This window comes from Pteropus alecto, unplaced genomic scaffold, assembly GCF_000325575.1.
Source record: "Pteropus alecto unplaced genomic scaffold, ASM32557v1 scaffold156, whole genome shotgun sequence".
Taxonomy (NCBI): Eukaryota; Metazoa; Chordata; class Mammalia; order Chiroptera; family Pteropodidae; genus Pteropus; species Pteropus alecto.
In genome coordinates, this window is record NW_006437746.1 from 3,321,723 (window position 1) to 3,344,222 (window position 22,500).

The 22,500-nt window shown below is 41.9% G+C and overlaps 1 protein-coding gene across 7 annotated transcripts in view; it reads left to right on the top strand.

Annotated features, from left to right (window-relative positions):
• Positions 1 to 20,393, top strand: part of LOC102885185 (zinc finger protein 35) — a 66,302-nt gene extending 45,909 nt beyond the window's left edge. Inside the window, exons 1-6 of one of the 7 annotated variants that reach the window (XR_003047163.1) lie at positions 4,256 to 4,342; positions 10,057 to 10,170; positions 10,711 to 12,720; positions 15,616 to 15,786; positions 19,156 to 19,228; positions 19,991 to 20,393. Coding sequence is in view for 1 of the 7 variants with exons in the window: in XM_006914841.3 (XP_006914903.1) it covers positions 10,116 to 10,170; positions 10,711 to 12,284 (1,629 nt within the window). In the remaining 6 variants the exon portion in view is untranslated. Of the gene's footprint in view, positions 4,343 to 10,056; positions 10,171 to 10,710; positions 15,453 to 15,615; positions 15,787 to 19,155; positions 19,229 to 19,990 lie in introns of those variants that run through there. The other 6 variants (XR_003047164.1, XR_003047165.1, XR_003047167.1 and 3 more) reach the window with 6 other exon arrangements.
• Positions 20,394 to 22,500: the final 2,107 nt, after the last annotated feature.

A 22,500-nucleotide genomic window follows, 5' to 3' on the forward strand; every position in this document is an offset into this window, starting at 1 on the left:
ACGATGAGCTTGGAGAGGGAGGCGGGGCCTGCAGGTGACAGCAATGGAACAGAGGTCATATCCTTTTCTGGTCTGTCCCCCTTGTCCTCTTCCCATTGCTTCTCTTGTACATTCTTCCCCGCCCCTCACATCTCTTCCCTTTTCCCTTCTGCTTCCCTCCCCTTTTCATCGCCCCCTTTTTCCTTCCTCAATTCTTGTTCTTTCCATTCCTACTCTACTCTCTAGTTGCACCTTAAATCTCTCTCAGTCCTGCTTTGGAAGAAACTCTCATAACCTCTCATTGCCCTCCTCACTGGGGCCAGCCCCACACTTGCTGAAGAGGCCCCTCTCACCTACACAGCTATCTGTTCAGGCTTGGGGAGCCTCAGAATTTAGGGAGATTCCCAAATGAAGGGTCTACTCCTGAGCACGAGGATAGTATATAAACTATTATATTCCCCCAAAACTGCTTTGCTGACTCCTCTGTCCTTGAATGACGATGTCCCTAGGACTCTATCTTACCTCGTTTTTTCCTCTAGCTCTTGCTAAGTCAGAGGTTCGATTCAATACGTTAGGGGTCAGGCAGGGAATGCAAAGCATGAAAACCAGCAGGACTACATAAAACAGCAGGGAGAACTGAGGGATGAGATGAACCGGAGTGTGCATGCCCATCTAAGTAGCCTTCCGGTCTTTCAAGAAACACCACCAATCTAGATTTTTTCAAGAAACACCACTAGCATCTAATGGTGAAAAGTTGGCAACTAATTCGATAGTTTTACAAAAACATATAGGACAAAAAGCACATCAGTGAGTCTGATCCGGCCCATGAGCCTCTAGTTTGTGATCTCTGCCCTAAGCTCTGTCATTCACCCTCATGGTCACAGCCATCACCTGTCAGTTATGGCTTAGTTATGACTTCCAAATCTGATCAACTTTCTCCCTAGCCCCAGAGACATCTAGCCAATGCCTTCTGGAAAGTGCTCCCAGCGAGCATGTTCAAAGCTGAGCTGGTCAGCCTTCTAAAAAATCCCGCCGTCTCTCTTCTGTTCTCATCTAAGCTAACAATCCTCTCTCTCATCCTGTCTCGAATTAGAAACCAGAGAGGTTCCTTATCTATTCTCTCTCCCATACCCCTCAATGGCAATTCCTCTGTACAGCACAGCGGTTAAAAGAAAGGACACTTAGCGTAGCCGGAAAGGAACCACACAGCCGCGGTGGCCATCCCGGCTCTGCCACTTAGTAGCTGTTAGGCCTGCGGCAGATGAACCTCTCTGAACTTTAATTCTTCGTATGGTTATTGTAAGGATTAAATAAAACAAGCATTCAGAACAGTGCCTGGCACACACTAAGCAGTACGCAGGCATTTGCGATTGTTTTGCCTCTTGAATCCCCCTTAAATCTTTCTATCTGACCACGACCCTGGCTGAGCCTCTCACACTCTCTCAAACTCATGCGACAGTCCCCTGACTGCCACCTCCACTACATCACCTTCCTCCCGCCCCACCTCCAATGACAGACCCTCCAAGAAGCTTACAAAACACTTTCCTCCTCAACTCAACTGCACAGAAGCCCCTGCGCTGCGACGCGTTCGAAGTGCGGCCAGAGGACTTCTAGGCCCGGGGGGCGACCGCTCTAGGAATCTCGGAGGTCTTCTGATCTCCACGCCTCCCAGCGTGGGTCACCTTCCATCTGAATGGAAACATCAGACCGGTCCATGCCAATTAAAAATCTGCAATGTAGTCAATTATATCTCGCTAAGGCTGGAAAAAATTAGCAGTGTGTCTGAGGGTGGGAGAACAATCTGCCATCTATAGGGAGGAGACAGAGAGCAAATGAAAAAAAAGGTCTTATTGACTGACATGTCTCACCCTACCTTTTACATCGTCAAAACACCGCTTTATAGCTTCCTTTTGGGGGATGTGCTCATAGCTGCCTTCCAACACGGTAGAAGATTTAGGTTGCCTCCCATGACAATGCCCTTCAGCCCATTGCAAGGGAGTAGATAGGACTGTGAAGCTACCACGGGGTTTTTCCCTTGTCAAATAAAAGACAAATCTAGGGTTAGTTCAGGAAACATTTTATTTAAAAGGACAATTGCAACTAGAGGAAGTGCACTATTGCAATAAGAAGATGGGCATTATTTCAACAGAGAGAATGTTTAGACCATAAGATCTGCAAACATCTCAAAGATCAAGCAGAAAATTTTCTTTTATAGGTAAGAATAAACAAGACTGGAAAGAACCAGTATGAGGGAGCGCATGAGAGCAGGTGTCATAACAGGACAGGTAATCAGGAAATGCCTTTCCTTCAGGCCTGCCAATTCTCAGGAGGGTCCGTTATAATAAGGAGGCGTTGTCTCACATTGCATTGCTGGCTCAGGCTGAGGATAGGTCAGAATTTAGGGGTTTGGGGCATAGAAGCTTCACTAAAGTTTAGTCAAGTCAAGTTAGAAAGTATTTTGTCCAGGTTTGTCAGTGGATACAAAAGTTCAGCTAATTAAAGTCAGCTAATGTCTGGCCTTGTCATTGGTAAACACACAAGGGCACCTGTGAGTCTTATCTAAGTCATATGGGGAAGGGTGGCTCTCTGCAGTAAGTCATTTCCTGGAAAACTACAGAGTGAAAGTGGGGGTGGGGGCAGAGGTTCTTAATTGTCACCTTTTTCCAGGAGCATAGGCTCAAGCAAAGTTTAACACTATCAGACACTTGAACAAAATCAGGTTATGTATTCTGTGTTTGAGAGACTGAATATACGATTGCCAGACCATAAAAATAGTTCATAAAAATAGAACTCTGACCTACAATCTGCAGTAAGCAGTCCAGAAAATCAATACATTATCTATAGTAACTAGCGCAGGAAGCCAGCCTACTATCTACAAGTCAGACTTGTAGGATGTCTGACCACTATCTCTAGCAAACAATCCAGGAAGCCAAACAATAACCATGTAACAATCAACCCCAAATGGCCCAAATTTGGTTAACAGCTTACAGCTTTCTTAGTATTTGTCCCTGCTTCCAACTTAGGACCAACCAGAGAAAGCCAAATATGCGCCCCCTGACCAATCACATAGGATGTCCCATCTCTAGTTAGCCCACCTATGGTTTCCACATGCTCACAGATTTCAATCAGGGTATTCTAGAAACCTGCCCTTTTTCCCCACTATAAAGCTTTCTCACTTTCCTATCTGCCTTTGAGTCTCTGCCAAATGCAAGCAACAGTGGCGGACTTCCCTGCTATAGCAAACTCTAAATAATAACTTTCGTCTATTTTCATTTGGTTAGTCTTCATTTATTTCACACGTGATATTTAAAGGAGAAATATTATATCAAAAAGGAAACATACCCAAACCTGGCTTTAGTATTTGTCACAACTCTTAGTGCAGATACATTTTAAAACTATGTTCTGTGATAGATTCAAGGAAGTACTTAGGTAGTTGGAAGATGTGTGAGTTATCTTCATTTAAATTATGAAGTGATTACTCATGAATAGAGTACAGCCTGTTCTTGGTTAATGTAGCTCAAATACCCAAGATTTGTCAGAGAGTCTCTTGCCTAGGCCAGGGCATCTTCTCTAACTACTTGACATAAGTAAATAGTCCCCTTGGTTGGTGTATCTGCAGAGCGGGAATCAATCCATCAGTTTTCATAGCTGGAAGACCCCTGTCATGGAGACCAAGGACCTCAGCACCCTCATCATGGAGACCATGCACTTCACCCCACCTGCATTTCCAGGCTCACCGGCATTTGCTTTCTCATGGATCAATTTGAGATTAAGTTAGGCTAATAAGAAATAACGGTGGCATAAAAAGGTAGAATTTTATGTATCTCATTCTGAAATTTTCTAAGGTATGATAGCAATATAAGAGATATTGCTGGTTGAGGTCAGTATGTGGGAGACGAGATTGGGAATTTGTCTATTATTCTAACTAAATAATGGCTCATTCAAGGCGCTTAGTCGGGGACTTTTAGCAGATGGAATATTCTAGTCCCTTGCTGAGATGGTCCATTGACTCTCACCCAGCACCCTTTCCAACTCTAACGCCCCCATCTACAGTTTTCCTGAGAGATGAGGTAGGCGCTGTTTCAGACCAAAGCAGTATTTCCTAGGACATCACGAACACGGCAGGGTTTTGCAAGGAAACGAGGCCCAAATCCCAGTATTGAAGGGTCCCACCGAGATGCTCTCCCGCTTCCTAGAGAAGCAGCCGGGGGGAAGGCGCGAAAGGACGGACGCGGGGCCGCTCGTGACGCACTACCGGCCGCGCCACTGCTCTTCCGGCCGCGGCGGGGATCCCTGCGTCCGGGGATTCCGGACGCGTCTGCGGCGGTAGTGACCGCCCTGAGGGGAGTCTCCGGACCTCACGGTGAGCGGGCGGGGTGCCAGGGAGGAGAACAGAGCGGCTCCGCCGGCAGCAATTGGGGGGCGGCCGGCCGGAGTCTGGTGTAGGAAGCCTGTTCCCCACTCGTACTCTTCGGGGATGCTGCCCGCGCTTGCGGTGGGAACTCTCGGCGGCCTCAGCGCTGCGTTCGCCCGAGCTCAGTACCCGGCCCGGCCTAGAGCAGACGGCTGAGAAAATGGCAGAGTGAATGAACGAACGAATGATGATTGTGTGATGGATAAATGGTGAAGAGCTAGGACCCGTGTTCGGAAACGGAATCCCGGGGCTTAGAGTTCTCGGTCTTGATGCCAGTTACTTCCTCCCCGAGTCGGTCCTGCAGCTCCGAAACTTATATAGGGACCGTCGTAATAGAAGACGGCAAATAGTACTAAGCGCACTAGGTGGGGACTCTCGAGATTTGGGTTGTAATTCCCGGGGATACAGAAGCTGTTTGATTTCTAAAGTTGGACTGTTTAGTAATCCTTGCCTTCTTGTGTAAGGCTCAGTTGACAGCATGTAGTGTGATAGCACGTGTGCAAACGTCAGTGTTTTCCATCAAAATTCTGCTACCCGTTACTTGCCAGTATTACACAGAATCCAGGGGCGGGGTTACAGAATGAGTGACGTTGAAGCCTACCAAATGAGAAGATGCTTTCAGTCTAGGGCTGGAAGAGAAGATATATGTGAGCAGGTTTTTACGACTACACTACATTTGTTTTGCACTTAACATGTACCAGGCACTGTTTGAGGCAGCTGTGCTAACTTATTTAAGCATCACAACAACTATTTGTAGTTTTTAACGAGGAAATGGAGATACGGAGAAACTACATAATTTGTCCAAGGACATATTGCTAGTAAGTGACCTAAGACTGTAGAAGAGGTAGAGCCAGCGTGCAGCTGCAGCCTGAGTGTGTTACTTTTGGCCAATTGACAAGTCCAAAAAAGTGTCCATTTAAATGTGGTCTTATTGAAAGAATTGTGGTTTCAGATTCTTGAAAAACACCACCTGGCTTGCCCACAATCCTTCAGCTAATTTTCGAGGGGTTAAGGAGGTAGCAGTGGGGAACAAACTTAAAGGGTATGTGGAGGAAGCCAGCTCCTTATTACTTTTAACGGGATGAAGCTATTGAAAGCTTGTTTCCTTTTACCCTTCACCAGAATACTCATCTCACCCCAAATCTGGATTCAGACAGAACCTTTTCGCATCTTAAAATCACTAAAAATGAGATTATTCTACACAAGGCACTTGTGAAAACATCTGTACATTTTTTTTTTTTCTGGAGAATTTACAGACCAGGGAGTAAGCAAACTCGCCCATGTTTTTGTACCACCTGTTTTTGTAAAGTTTTATTGAAACAGCTAAGCTCATTTGTTTACATATTGTCTAGTTCTGTTTTCAGACTATAAAGGCAAAGTTGAATAGTGACAGAGAGACAATAATAGCCCGTTTAGCCCATGAAGCCTAAAATACTTACCTTATAGTCCTTTACAGAAAAAGTTTGCGGTTTGACTTGAACTTCTGACTGCTCAGATGATCCATCCACAGTTGGAGGCGAGTGTTGGTCACAAAGATGCCCTTTCTTCTCCATAGGTTTTAGTTTAACCTATTTAGTACCTACTTTGTGGCAGATCTTCATAAATGCTTCATATGAATTAACTCATTTAATCAAGGATTTACAGAATGTTAGAGCTGGAAGGACTCATGGATACTATCTAATTTGTCACCTTTTTAAATTAAGTAGCCTGTCGTGCAGGCCCAGTTATATAGGCTATGACAGAGCAGTTTCTTGACTCCCAGTCCAATTCACTTTAATCTTATGAATGGGAGGCCAATACCATATCCTTTGGATCTGGCCTTTGTTTTGATTTGTTTTTTGGGTATTAAAACCCATGAGCGAGAATTGTCATTTTTAAAATAACTATTTTTCTGACTACAAAAGTAACGCATGTTTATTATAGGGAAAATAAAATAAATACAAGAATATAAAGGACAAAGCAACCTGTTAAATGTCCTAGGGACCACTGTGTTAACATTTTGGTTTTCCTCTGTTGTGTGTGTATTGTAAATATCTGTATTGTTTCTGTTTGTTGTATGCTTACTTAGTGCTGATATATGTGTGCATATTTTTGTTTTAGTGTTTTGTATCCTCTTTTAACAAACTATTTCATCATGAATATTCTTTAAAAACATGATTTTTAATAGTTTCAAAATCTCATACTGATATGCTATCCATGTTTATTTCTGGTTTTATTTTTAAAATTATAATAATGTGATCTTTGTACATAAATCTCTGTCCTCATCTCTGTTTATATTTTTTCACTTTTCTCTCATTCAGAAGTGTTTTTTTGTGTGTGTGCAGGAAAATTTTTAAGCATTACAAAAATATAGGCCTTAAAACAAACGTTTACCATAAGCTTATTCAAGGTGATCATGGTGAAGAATTTGATATTGTTAGAGATTTAAGTTAGTTTTTTTTTAAAGGAAAATATAGATAATAGAGGAAATTTGGAACTAGAAGGAACAATCAGTTTTTACCATATAGTGATTGATGATTGATTAATTCTCCTTGATCTTATTTATATGCATATTTGACATACATATATGTTATGTTATACTTGAAATTTTAATATCCTGCATTTTTTCCCATTTACATATAACATAAGTATTTTTCCAAATGGCCACATATTTTTATTTTTAATTTTAATCTTAATGTCTATATAATTTCCACCAAGTGGAAGTACCATAATTTGCTAAGCCTCACTAGAAAATTGTGTTTTCCAACAACTATGCTGGGGATTTTTTTTTTTATTTTTATTTTTATTCATTTATTTTTTTTTTACAAGTAACAAAAGGATTCCGTTTTCTCTCTGGGAAGTTACTTCTCTATGAGAAAGTTCTAATAGTAGAATTACTGGGTCAAAGTATGTAGGCGTTTTTATGACATATACTGATGACTCTGAGGGTCTTCTAAGATACAGTGTTATATATACATAATGAGTATTGTCTGAGTTCCTATACCCACAAAATGGTAATCACTGTGTCCCAACTGCATCCGATCCTACAACTTAAGATGTCAAATGACCTCTAGAAAGATGATACCAGTTTACATGCTCCCCTGTGATGTGTGAGAAACTCCTTTTTCCTGTTCCTTTGCTGGTCTTGAGTTTTAGCATTAAAAAACAAACAAACAAACCCTCAAACTTGATATAAAAATCGATTCTTCATTCTTTGCATTTCTCTGATTACCACTGAAATGGAACTTTGTTTTGATATGCTTATTGGCCTTTTGTAATATTGGTCTATTTGTTGTACCTAAACATTTTTCTCTCAATTCATCTTTTCCTTTCTTGTTAATAAGAAGTCTTTTATCTGTTAGGTATATCTATTCCTTGATATATAAATTAAAATAATTTTTTCTAGATTGTTGGATATAGAGACTATTGCTTTTCTGTGACCAGATTTATCTAGTTTTGTCTTTGTGGTTTTTTCTTTTTCACATAATGTTTAGAAAAGGCTATTCTAACCTTGAAATTAATTATTTATTAATATTTTATTTTGCAGTTTTATTTTTTATATTTAATTATTTAATCAGTTTAGCTTTATTTGGGTATATGGTGTGAGGTACGAATCTCACTAGGTTTTTTTTCAGGTAGGTAAGCAACAGTCCCAACATAATTTATCAATAATCAATTTTTTGCTGATTTTATCATACATTAAATTATTTATTTCTCTTCAGGGATTAGGACTAACTAAAATCAAAAGCCAAAGTTAAACTTCCTCTCAAGTGTGTAAAATTACTGTTGAGGTTTTCTTAGCCACACTCCTTTGATGATTTTATCTGTTATTCCCAGAATTTCATTTACTCCCTTTATGACAAATACTCTAAATACAAGTTTTCAGCACATATCTCTCTCCTCTGTTCCAAATATGTATGCCTACTTTCTGTTTGGATACTTCTAAACTAAAGATATCTTCTTCCTCCCCAAACCAGTGTTCCACTCTCACTAAAGAGTATTGTCATCACTCATGCCAAAACCCAGCAAATTATCTTTGACTTCTCCCTCTCCCCGCCCCGTCCCCTGCCCCAGTATTCATTCAGTCCTGTGGATTTTGTCTCTTAGGTAGTCCAGTCCCTTATTGGACTGCTGAAATAACTTCCCAAGGGGTCTTTCAGCCTTCACCTTGCCTCTCCACCCCTTGAATATTTCTTTTCTCTGTTGCTATGGACAGAGAATGTGTTTTTTTAAAACAGCAGATCTAATAATGTCACATCTTTTTTCAAACTTTTCAAATCCCTTTAATGGCTTTCTGCTCACTTTAGGGTAAATGCCTTAAAATGGTTTGCAGGATTGTATTTGATCTGCACTTTGCTTGCCTCAGGCTTCATGTCTTGTTTCTAGTGCTTAATACTTTGACTTACTCGATTTCTTTCATTCTCCTAAGGTATTGAGCTTGATTCCTTTTGTATATTCTGTTTTCATCTCTGTGGTATATTCTTTTCCCTCTCCACTTGTCTGTTCCTATTTATTTATTCTTCAGGGAGGCTTTCTTTCCCAGACTAGACTATGTACCATATGCTCTGTATTCCATAGCACCTCATATTCCCACTTAGATAATCCCTATATTTGTAACTACTGGTTTATGTCTTTGTCCGGCTGTGATGTAAGCTCTGGGCAGGGGGCATGTTTGACTTGTTCTCTACCATCCAGCTGATCATTCCCAATCCCCTCTCAGCTTCATGAGTCTCTGTAGGATTGTGTGCTGGGTTCCCTTTATGTCCCTACTGTGGAAGAGGAACTGGAAATCCCAGATAGGATTCTCTTAAACTTTTAAAACTCACCACAGAGGCACAGGCCTTTATGAGAAGCCCACAAGACCGGGCTTCTTATGCACTTGAGCAGACACAGCCTGCTGAAGCTCTTTTGTGCCTTCTGAGCTCTCAATTATGGTAAAACTGTCTCTCTTTCTCCCTTTTTCCTTGAGATAATGCTGCCAATTTTACTTCTCATGCCAAGATTATATGGAGAGACATTTTGGATAAACAGTTGTGCTTTTGACATTGCAGACACGGGAAACTGTGCTATTTTTGGAGCTCTTTTATAAGTCAAAAGTTAGTTGACAAAGTGTTTTATTTAATCTTCAGGCTACACTCTTATATTGAACTGTGCCTAAAGAAAACTGTTTGATAAGACATTTAGAAGAAAGGACAATCCGTGTATCTAGGTTGTATCAAATAGAGCTCTCTAACTACTATCCAGTTCCAGGCATACAGTAGAAGTGGGTGGATCAGATTTAATGTGTTAGCCTTGCTATGAGGCCATTTTCCCATGCAGCTTTTTCTTTTATTGACTTTTCACATAGATTATAGTATAATGGACAGAGTGGTTCAATTAACATGAATATTCCTATCCACTTCATAGTTATCTTTATCATTATAAGTAACATTATTGATTATTGATCAAGCATTTGAATGTTTGTTAGTCTGTCTGGCTGTTACTTCTTGGGCTGTTGACACATGGAGTTTGTGAACCTAGAAGGCTGAAAGCCAACTCTGATTCTTACTGATGAAGTCACATTGCTGTCCTGATGAATTTTGTGTGAGTTATTAGATAGTATCCCTAGGTGACAGCTCTTTCTCAATTTTCTGTTACTGAGACAGTGATATCTCCTCCTCCACCCTTTTTTTCCCTGTGAGTAGGTCTTCCAGTTTTCCACCCTTGAAGTGTTTTACATTTAAAGCAAGGAGAAGATTTTTGGATGTCGAGTATGCAAGGAGCTGAAGAGAGAGAGATTGGACGAGAGATTTGTCCAGGTGAGTGATTAAGGGCAACCAGTGGGAGAAACAGCAGGGCTTTGGAAATTTTACAAAAAGAACTGAATGAAGCTCAGGAGATAAAATGACCCTCTTTTAGGGAGACTGAGGGTGGATGTGGGTGAGCATCTCTTGGGCCAGCTTTTCCTCGGTACTCTTTTTCTCTCTCATTTCCTACATTTGCCCTTTTACATTCTCCCACTGTTCCCCATTCCTTAAATATAAACCGTCCATGTTTCCTGTCTTGCCCTAATCATTAGCCTGTTGTTGTTTGTTGTTTTCCCCTCATCTCCGTTGTCTCTGGTGCTTTCACTGCCTGGGTGTCTGTAGCTGCCATTTTTATGGGGTTCCTCGTTAATGGTGATCACCTTATCCTGACGCAAATCTGTTCTACCGTTTGCAACTTTGAATTACTTGTCCCACTTTTATTGGGACAAGTAGTATATCCTTATTAAGACCTATAAAAGTTAGGTCCCAGAACTTCAGGGGCCTCCATTTCTGCCGTGCACAAGAGATATTCATTCTGATGGTTTCTTACAGGTTGGGTGAACAAGCCTCTTCCAGAGCAGGATGTCTCTGAAATGGATTCACCAGGGATAGTAGAAAAGAGACTCCAAGAGGATGAATCCCAGGATTCTACATTCGAAGAAAAATATGCATGTGAGAGCATGAAGGAGAACTCTCCCAGAGAAGTTCCTGGGCCATGCTTTTTCCAGGATGGAGGTTTTGGGGGAATAACTTTCATCCACAAGGAAGCACCTCCTGAAATGATTAGCCAAGAATATAATTTTGAGAAAAGGTTGCTTTTGACCTCAAGCCTTGTTACACATCTCAGGGTTTCTACAGAAGAGAGCCTACACCAGTGGGAGACAGGTGGCATACACACCAATGAGATTTCAGACCAAAGTAAATGCCCGACCCTCTCTACACGGAAAAAGTCTTGGAAATGTAATGAATGTGGAAAATCTTTTACGGCGAGCTCATCCCTTACCCAACATCAGAGAACTCATACTGGAGAGAGACCATATGCATGTGAAGAATGTGGGAAAGCCTTTAGTCGTAGCTCATTCCTTGCTCAGCATCAGAGAATTCACACTGGAGTGAAACCATACAGATGTGAGCACTGTGGGAAAACATTTCGATGTCGATCCTTTCTTACTCAGCATCAGAGGATCCACACTGGAGAGAAACCTTATAAATGCCAGGAATGTGGGAATTCCTTCCGTAATCATTCACATCTCAGCGAACATCAGAGAATTCACACTGGAGAGAAACCTTATAAATGTAATAGGTGTGGGAAGGCATTCAATCAGAACACACACCTCATTCATCACCAGAGAATTCACACTGGTGAAAAACCTTATTTATGCAATGAATGTGGCTCTTCTTTTCGCAAACACTCAAATCTTATACAACATCAGAGAATTCACTCGGGGGAGAAACCTCATAAATGTGATGAATGTGGGAAAACTTTCCAAACAAAGGCAAATCTCTCCCAGCATCAGAGAATTCATACTGGAGAGAAACCCTATAAATGTAAGGAATGTGGCAAAGCCTTTTGTCAGAGTCCATCCCTTATTAAACACCTGCGAATTCATACTGGAGAGAAACCTTATAAATGTAAGGAATGTGGCAAAGCTTTTACTCAGAGTACCCCACTCACTAAACATCAGAGAATTCATACAGGGGAGAGACCTTACAAATGCACTGAGTGTGGCAAAGCCTTCATTCAGAGCATTTGCCTTATTCGGCATCAGAGAAGTCACACTGGAGAAAAACCTTATAAATGCAATGAATGTGGGAAGGGCTTCAATCAGAATACCTGCCTCACTCAACATATGAGAATTCATACTGGAGAGAAGCCCTATAAATGTAAAGTATGTGGGAAAGCCTTTGCTCATAGCTCGTCTCTTACTGAACATCATAGAACTCACACTGGTGAGAAGCTTTATAAATGTAGCGAGTGTGAGAAAACCTTCCGCAAATACGCACACCTTAGTGAACATTACAGGATTCACACTGGTGAGAAGCCTTACGAATGCATCGAATGTGGAAAATTCTTCAGACATAGTTCAGTCCTTTTTAGACATCAGAAACTTCACAGTGGTGAATGAACCTGACATTAGGTTTTGACAGTTTCTAGAAACAGTGGCTAGTAATCTGGCTGCGGAGAGAGGGGCAAGTGGAGATCCTGGAGCGAAGGGTGAAGGAGCCTTGGCTAACTGCACTCAAAAGTGTGTTTTCAGAAATGTAGGTGGGGACTTGGAAAATGCAGAGCCTACAGGTGAGCACCTGGGAGTACAGGGTAGAAAGAAGGTTCCTGCTTTTCAGTAAATACTGCTGCTTGTCACTCGTCTCCTCGTGTGACTCTCATACCTTGAGGTGCCATTTGTTAAGTTAGCACTTGTGATCCCTTAGTACACCCCTGCTCCACCTTCCAAACTTGTCGTATGTTCACTGACCAGCAGGCCGAGGCGCTTTTCCAAACACTGTCACTGTGGAGGCGGCAGCAGTCCTGAGGTAGAGCTGAGTAGCCTCCAGATGTCTCAGGTAGGTCTACCCATGCTCCTGTGGGGGAGGCTGCTCATCCTGTGGAAGTGGTCCCATGAAGGGGAGACAAGTAAAAGACAACCCATGTTCATTCAACAGATGAAATAAGTGGCAAGAACTGGGCTGATCACTATAGGTCTGTTGGTTAAAAAAAAAAAAAGGCTCTATCGGTGAGAGAGATCTTCCCTGATCCTTTCCAGCTGGAGGGCAACTGGGGGCTAGTAAGGAAATAGGTTGAGAGAGACTTCTTTTGATGCCGGTTTGTGGGAAGGAAGTTAGATTTGCTCAGAGGGCCATGGAGAAGAAGGCCCGGCCTTTGTCCCAGAGGAATACTGGTTTACCTAGGAGGGAAATGGCCTGTGCTAGACTGCTGGTGATGACTATGACCATAGATTCGTTAGATTTCAGATGTTTCTGTTTTTATCAGACCCATCTTATTCCTGGATACTTAACCTTTGCTGCAGGTTTGGAGTATCTGGGGAAACACTCCTCATGGGATGGATTTGGAAAGAGCTCTAGAGAGGATTTTCTCTTTCAGATCTCTGAAAATCAAGATGTCACGGGTTGCCACTGACTTTGATAGTGTTTTAGTCTTTTGAGAGAAAGGGCATGTGTTTTCCTCTATATCCTCACTCCCTTTTATGTTCAAACTGCTTCCCAGAGATTCAGCTCCGGAAGGTTAAGTGAGGACAGTCTGAATGGTATTTGAAATCATTTCTATGTTCTGAAGCTTATGCAGTTTTTTAAAATATGATTATTAAAAACAAAGGCAAGATGATTTTGGAATGGTTGATTACTGGAATTCAGCATTGATTTTTTTCCAGAGCAACTGTCTTGTAACCATTGCTTTGAGCCCTTAATTACCATTAAAAGGAATGTGGCAGAAATGTCACATATACTTTTCCCTCTCCAGCTGTGAGGATTATCTTCTCAAAACCTGGCACAGGGCAATTTATATTTGAGTAAATTAGTATACCTTATTGGCAAAAATAACAACGAAAAGTTACTATGTTTATAAAAAATATATATAGTATACTGAAAGCAAATGTCAATGTATTTATACTTTCCAAATGAAAAATAACAATAGAACTTATTGCTAGCACATAGTAAATGTTCAATAAATATTTGTCAGATTAATATTTTCTAATCTTTGCCCACCAGAAACTTTAGCAACTTCCTGATATGTAGGTATTTAACGTAATGTTTATACACTGCTGTCTCTGGAGTCTTGAGTGGAGATGAGGAAGGATAAGGAGAGTTTTCTTGAGGAAAAAATGGTAAAACCTTAATTGTGAAAAATGTCGAAGTTCTTGTTAGAAATATTTTCTAAAATGGGCACAACTCTTGTGTTTTACTCAAGCTAATATAGTGGTACCATTTTCATAGAGTGGTACCATTTTCACTTCCTGGGGAAACAGGAAGGAAGGGTACTCATCACTGCCCTCATCCCATATTCACACTTGCAAATGTTTGTTCCTAATTCGCTCTCAGCTGTTGGCCCACTAAGTGCACAGTCACTCCAGCTTGGCCTCAAACTTAAGAATTGTCCTCTTTCTCAATCTTCCCTCTTCTTGAGTCTTCATATCCAATCAACCACTGTGTCCTGTTGATGTTATTTCCTAAATCTTCACTGCTGTTGCTTTAGTCCAGCTCCCCAATTTATTTCCGAGGGATTTTTTTTTTTTATTTTAACCACTCTTCAAGTTTTTTGCCCTACTAGGCCACCTTTTACATTTCTTCTGGATGGTCTTTGCAAGACAACAGTGGCAGCACTATTCTCTCTCAGGATAAAGCTCTAGCCCCCTAAAGAGGCATGGGAGGTCTCTTCTGGCCTGTGCTTATATTGCCATTCTCAGCGGTCATTCCCTGCCTTGCACATTCTGTTCCATAGTGCAAATTCCTGGGGTTCTACGTCACCCCTGAACTCTACTTTGCCACCTTTGCACGTACTATCCCTATTACCTAAATTCTCTTCCTTCTGCTTGCCTGGAAAGCTCCATTTGTCACTTATAAATGTGTTCAGGCAACATTGCCTTAAAGCTGTCTTTGACCTCACCTATTTTTAATTATTTCTGTATTTTGTATCTTCATCTTATTTTCATGTTAAATACATTGTGATGACTTGTTTACAAATCTTTCTGTTCGAACTGAACTGTCAGCTCCATCAGGGCAGAGGCCATGTGATATTTATTCATCTTTGTATCTACAGTCTAGCACTTAGAAGTTGCTCAATAAATATTTGTTGAGCTCAACTAAAATATTGAGTCAGAATTTCTCCATGCCAACATGTGACTTAGGTCCACAGTTAACCAGCAGAAAAGAGGTATGGTGAGCACACGAGTATGCCCATGAAGTGTTTTAAGGAGCAAGAATTCAGAACCTTTTCTCAAGATATGGAGTGTGTGGTTGTATTAAACAGAAGATCCCCTAGGAAATGTTTTGTAGCAAAAAATTTATTTTGTTGTAAATTAGGCACGTAAATGTCCCATCATAGTTTTACAAAGTGCTTTCAGATATGTTGGTGTCAGGGCCAACAGGAAGAGGGAAATGCATGCAGCTATAGAAGCATAGCTACGTCAACTGGAATCTTTATGAAAATAAGCAGTAGCTGAACAATGATGCAGGCCCTGTAAGATAGCAGTTGAGCTTAGGATTCCCAACTTGGAAGTACTTACTGAGCTCATGGCTTTCCTTGGGCTCTGGAATAAAATTGAACTAGAATGTGTTGCTTATTCACAGTGCCGAAACTTCATTACTGACTTCTGAAAAACATAAGGGCTGAAGTCTCATTAGATCCTCAAAACAAAAGGGAAAACAGGTGGTTGGTCTTGCCAGGGTCACACAGCTAGTAACTGTTAAGTGAAACTGAAACTCGTGTTCTCACTTTCCCTTCAGATTTTTCTTTATTGGTCGTACCTCTGCTACATGATGTTACTGTTATAAGACACAAACATATTGACTGCTTAAAGTTCTAACGTTGTCTTACTCTTGAGGATGGGAGGAGCTCACCTTAGATCAAGAAGTTTCTTGGCCCTCAGAGTCAGACCTTCCTACATGTAAGTGAATGTGAGAAATAAGTTGATTTTGCATCTTTCTTCCTAGCAGAAATCTAGCCTTTATCCTACGTGGTTTCAGTTTCACTCTCCTTCAGCTACTGGTCACAGCAGGGCTAAGGTCATTACAGTTTTGGGGAATGATTTTGGTTTCCACCCCTCCGGTCCATTTTCCACTTTTCAGTGAAAGCAGCTCAGCCTAAATTGCTTTAAGCCCGATTCCTGTTACTAGTATCCTGTCTTGCCTTGGGTACCATCCTCCACGGTTAGTTTCTACACAGCTTAGCCTGCCGATGCAGACATTCTTTGAAGCCTAACGGGGAAAATATGATTAGGTCTAGGCTGTCTGGCCTGCGCGATGTTAGGGCTGGGGTGGGAACTTGCTGATTCCACAGAAGTGCTGAGAATGTGACACTGGTAACGCTAGCGCAGCGTTGTTCCCTAGCATGTCAGCTGACATTTCTACATCTTTTGGCTGAAGATGGTTAGTGATGATTTCAGTCTGCGGCATCTGCACACCTGATTTGAGTTTCTCAATTAGGGACTCCATTTTGAGAAAACAGCCCATCTGAACATTTGAGCAAGTGGTCTTTTGCATCTCATCCACTTATTCAGGTGTTTACTGTGTCTGCTGCTGCCCACTAGGAGTGTGGTACTAAGCACGCAGCCGTTTTCCTGGGCCTGCAGATTGACAAGAACGCTTGGAAGTGGCTCAGGTGTCTGCTGCCCATGCCTTTATCCCTGGAACACACCTGACGGGGGAGCCCTTGTGTGCAGATACTTCCTGAATGAGGCAAAATCTGAAGTTTTGTAGATGGGGGGACAGGGGCACTATGGAGGGCTGGAAAGGTCAGGAAGCCAATGCAGAATGGGGACTGGCTGGAGCTGGGGTTTGAGAATACAACAGGATGAACATTTGCTCACATGAATTAAGCTCATTTATTCCTCGGAACAACCCCATGACATTTAGTACCGTTACGATCTGTTTTGTAAGTGAGGAAACACGCACAGAGAGGTAAAGTAACCTGCCCAAGTTCACACACTGAGAATCTGGGACATAAGCCCAAAGCAGAGCTCTTGTTCTTTTGGCCAATTGTTGAACAAAGATGCCAGAGCAATAAGGTGTTTGGGATTCCTGAGAAAAAGCCCATTTTCTGACTGGTGAGAATGTGAGTAAGGAAGATTGAAGCCAGTTTTGTGAAAGCCTTGAGAAGACCTCCAAAGGACAATGGAAAAGGATTTAGGAAGATAAATGTGTTGTACGATGAATTAACCCGTAATAAGAGCTCTTGTGGTCGACCCCCACTCACGTCCTTTCAGCCTCCTTATTCGGAAAGAGGCCGTGGCGACGGGTTTGCGCACAGCTCCTGCAGCCCGGCTCCGGGGCACCGACCCTCGGCCCTCTGAGGCCGGGCGCAACCACCGAGGTGAAGCCTCTCTCTCCCGCCGTCCTAGAGAGGAGATGGCAATGGTTCCCCACAGCGGCGCGGCCTGGTGACATCACGCCAGCCGGGAGCGTCCGGGGCATGCTGGGGCGGCTGGGACGGCCCAGTGTCGCGAGGGGCGTGTGGGCGGCGCCCCGGGGATCCCTTGCTGAGCAGTGTCAACTACCTGGCTGCGGCGGCTCCTCCCCAGCACCTCCCTTGGTCCCGGGGCGGCCAGACCACAGCGTCCTTTTTTCCCAGGCGAACTGTGGCTTTTAGAGAGGAGGCCCAGGGGCTGGAGCCCCCCGCCCTGGAGAGGGACGGGAGAAGGCTGGTTGAGAATCCCGTTCTGGAAGTAAGGAGACCTGGTTTCCATGTATATGCGTTTGAGCGAGCAAACGAACTTCTGAGTACTACAGTTTCCCAGAATCGAATACTACTTGCTTTGTCACTTCACAAAGTTGTGCAGGTTGAATGTGTGTCCCGTATGTGAGCTACCGCCTACCTTTCATTAAATTTTTATTCTTTAATAGCAACAGAGTAGGTACTGTGTGAAGACTTAGACTCAATAATTGTTTAACAGCAGGTACTATTTATTGAACGCTTACCAGCTGGCAAACTTGCACATACGTCCCATAGATTAACTCATTTATGCATCTCACAGCTCTTTGAAGTAGTCAGCATCATCTCCATTTGACCTTTGAAAAAACTGGAGCACAGAACGGTTAAGTAACTTACCCAAGATCACTTAGCTAATAAAGGGTGGAACAGGGATTCAACCCTAGAGAGTGCTAGCCCCAGCCCATGCTATGCTTGTCTTCACGGTTAGCGAAGGCAGACAATGTACAGAGAATTAAAACGCAGGGTGGAAAGTGCAACAGTAGAAACGTGTGAAATTCTTTCAGAATGTCGAGGAGGAAGTGCCTCGGAAACATTAAGAAGAATTTTCCACAAGGAAGAGGTGTGGTGGTTCACATTTGACATGAATATTAAAATCTGACTAGAAGTTTGAAAAGTCTTTGTTCAATGTCAAATAAGATCCTGGTGGTTTGGGCTGCATTAGACTGGAAACCAGGTCTCTGCCTTTTAATAGCATTCATTCCTTTCTATTCAGAGTGGTTCTTAAAACCTTCCTCTTAGGAGGGGCCCTTCTTCCAACAGACTCCCCTTTGTCTTTTTGGAGATTCTGCTTCACACAGAGGCAGTCTTATTTTCCTGAAATCCCTCCACCTCTGATTGTGGAAAATAACTGCTGGGAAGGATCCCTGCTGTTGACTCAGCTTATTCTCAAGAGGTGATCTCACTGCTTGACTCGTAGTAGCTGTTCAGTTAGTACTTTTCAAATAAAATGATGAAAAGCCAGTGTCAAAGACCGACCGAAGGGCTTGATTTAAGGTTTTTGCTCTTTTCCCATTCTTTAGAATCAAAGTGTCACAGAATGTTGCGACTAAAGGAAACTTGAGATATCTAGCTTTTCAATTTCATTTCACAGATAAGAAAAAAATCACAGTTGAAATTGAGTGACTTGCTTCAGGTCATTGAACAAGTCAGTGGCAGAGCAGAGACTAGAATCACGACCTCTTGACTCAATCCAGGGCTTGTCTCACTGCCCTCTACTGTCACCCCACCGTCTTTGACTTCTAAGTCAGCAGCTTCTGCATTAGATATGGAGGAAGGGTGTGCTTTGGGCTCTGACCTTAGCTCTTTTTTACCCCAGGACGCTTAGTCTTTAGGAGCACTTGCCCTCTTTCTTTGTGCATTGTCACATCTCTCTGAAGTCTACCCACACTGACCTTTTGTCCTTCGTAATAGTCTTCCAGGAGAACAATGGTATTCTTTCATTCAGACTTGAAATAGTCATTTGGTTAGGGATGGGATAGTCCTATGTTCCCCTGAATCCAGAGTATGGAGGAAGTAGGCTGATGATTTATGGGTGTTCTTTCTCCTTTGTGCCTTAGATTCCTGCCCTTCCTCAAGAGGAGAGTTCCTGGGAAATGATTGTTACTTGTGTTCCTAACAGTTTGTCACTAGGTAAGTAAAATCTAAGTAGAGAGCTCAGGATGGGTTGTTATGGGGGTGCTCATTCAGCGGTGGTGGCAGACATGTAGTAGGACCCACCAGTGACACTGTACCTAGACCCTTCAGACTGAAAACACAGAACCACCCAGAAATGGCACCAACCTTTCAGATCAGAATGAGAGTGGCCTGTTTTGGAAGAAGGCTATGGAGTAATTGGTTACGGTACAGATCAGTTAGTAGGGCTCTGGTTTTCAAACCTAGAGATTTCCCAGTTGTACCTAGGGGGAGAGCTATAGATGCTGAATGTTTTGGAGAGAAACAGAGGTCTAAAGAGACATTTATCAAGGTGAGTGAATAAGGAAGAATTGGTAAAATGAACCCAGTAAGTTATAGCCTGGATTACTTTTGAATTCTTGAGAGAGAAACTTCCAATTATCACTAGTCTGCCAAGATATTGCTTATAGGCAACCTAAGGAAATATAATTTCTTTTCACCTATTTTTTTAGTGTAAAGACTATAGGTGGGTAGTAATTTTCCCCAATGCTTAATTTACCCAAGATTAGTATACTTTATCTCTGTCACATTCTCCTACTGTTTATCACTGTTTGATCTTAAATTAGCTGGATTATTAGTAATTGAGTGTTTCAGGATCAGTCACTAGAGGGAATTTTATAGACTTCACAAGACATGTCACTACTGAATCTCTTTCTCCCTGTCACCTATTCTAATCTTTTCCCCGTGTCATTGTTATCTCCTTTCTCTATTATTGAGAAGACGATAAAAATGAAGCCTCCACATTGAGGTCCACAGTTCTGCACAGAGGACATTTTTCTTTGTGAATATTTTTTCAGGCGAGAAGCCCAGCCCTGATGGCACAGTGTTAAATGTCTTGAGGAAGATACGGTGAGTCAGAGAGCCTGGGATCAGGTGTTCACATTTGGAGAAATCGAAGATGCATGCTGAGCAAGAAACGGGAAATCCTGCAGGAATGACTATGAGGACAACATGTTCACACATGTAAACTTTCTCAAGAGAACTGTTACTCTAACAATAATCACCTTTGAGAAAGTACTATGTAAATATGAATTTGAGCGAAATTTCCTCTAAACCTGAACCTATTGGACGAACAGCCCTTCACTGTGTTACAAGCAGCATGTGTTCCAGCTGGGTTTCACTGCAAATGAAACATCAGAGATTAACATGCAGAAGAAACCTTCGAAGTGTGGTGAATCTTCACCGTGTTACAAGCAGCATGTGTTCCAGCTGCAAATGAAACATCAGAGACTTAACATGCAGAAGAAACCTTCGAAGTGTGGTGAATGTGGAAAATTCTTTACTCAGAGATCATCTCTCACTCGGCATCATTTGGCAAGAAGCCCTACGTGTGTAGTGAGTGTGGAACTTGTTTCCATAAAGTCAAATCTTACCCAACGTCTGAAGATTCATACAGGAGAGAAACCTTATAAATGTAATGAATGCGAGAAAGCCTTTCAAGCAAGAACGATCCCTGTCCAGCATCTGAGGATTCATACCGGAGAGAAACCCTATAAACACACAGGATGTGGCAAAGTCTTTTGTCAGAGCCCCTCCCTTATTAAACACCTGTGGATTCATACCGGAGAGAAACTTTATAAATGCACTGAATGTGGCAAAGCCTTCAGCAAGAGCATCTGCCTTACTCATCAGAGAAGTCATTCTGAGAATAAACCTTATAAGTGTAATGAATGCGGGAAAGCCTTTAATCAGAGTGCATGCCTCATGCAGCATCAGAGAATTCATTCAGGAGAGAAGCCCTATGTATGTAACAAATGTGGTAAAGCCTTCACTCAGAACTTGTCCCTTGTTGAACATGAGAGAACTCACACTGGAGAGAAACTTTATAAGTATAGTGAATGTGAAAAAACTTTCCGCAAGCAAGCACAACTTAGTGAACGTTATGGGATTCATACTGGAGAAACGCCTTATGTATGCGTTGAATGTGGGAAATCCTTCAGGCACAGTTCTGCGCTTGTCTGACATCGGAAGCTTCATGCTGGACAATAAAATTTGGGATATAACCAGTGTGGAAAGACTTGTACGAAAATGTCATTTGTTTCTCAGTTCTTAGGAGTTTGAGACTCAGTCTTCATTTGGGATGAATGTTTTATATGTTGAACAAGTGGCAGTGTGTTTTGAAAGAAAACCGACTTGGTACTGGGTAGCCTTGACTTTGATGTCTTCTCTGATACGTAATGGGTGTGTGAGCCTGTTTCCCCCTCTCTCCTCCCCCAAGGAATAGCGAGGCTACTTGTTAGGGTTGTCTTGAGAATAAAATGAGCTGTATATAATAAATAACTGCCATTAATTAGTTTTCAGTTATAGAAGTTCTAGAAGTTTATTAATGTGGCTATTGAAAACAAAGTTCAGCATGGTTTTTTTTTTTTTTTTTTTGGTTCTCATAATTATTTTTTTCTTATGGATATTCTTGACATTACTGTGCCACTGCCATCTTCTAAGATTTTTGGCCTCTTCAGTAGTGGACACAGGTTGCCCTTGGAACTTATCCTTGAAAAGCAAGGCCCTAGAAAGATCTTGGCCTTTGGAAGTGTTGGAAGTGATGTGCCCTTCTCCTTGTGTCATATCAGGTCATGATGTCAGTATGACTTATTACTAGTAATGTTACCTTTGATCATTATAAGCTGGCATCTGTCCGGTTTCTCTACTGTAAAGTTATTAATTTTCCTTTTCTAATTACGAAGTATCTAGTGGAGAGATACTTTGAGACTGTGTAAATATTCTTTTTCCAGTATTATTGGCCACTAATTTTCAAATCTTTTGAGGAATCTCTCCAACACCACTTGTGTATGTTTTTACTATGGCTGCTGTAACAAATTATCACAAGCTTGGTGGCTTAGAGGAACAGAAATGTATTCTCTGATTTCTAGAAACCCGGCCACGTCATTTCCATCTCTGCCTGTCTTCACTTTGCCTTGTCTGTCTAACCTCCCTATGCCTCTCTCTCTGATAAGGAAATTAATGATGGCTTTTAGATAATCCAGGATTATCTATTTGAGAGCCTTAATCACATGTGCAAAATCTTCACCATGGAAGGTTACATTCACAGGTACCAGGGAGTAGGACCTACCTGTCTGGAGGCTGCCATCCGGTCCATTGCAACTTATTACTGTGGAATTTGCCAGATGATTTTTCTATTTCCATCATTACTCCTTCTCCCTTATTTAACAGTTAATTTATAGCCTAAGAAAAGTTTAATAAGAATTTTATTCTATGGATTGCAATCTACT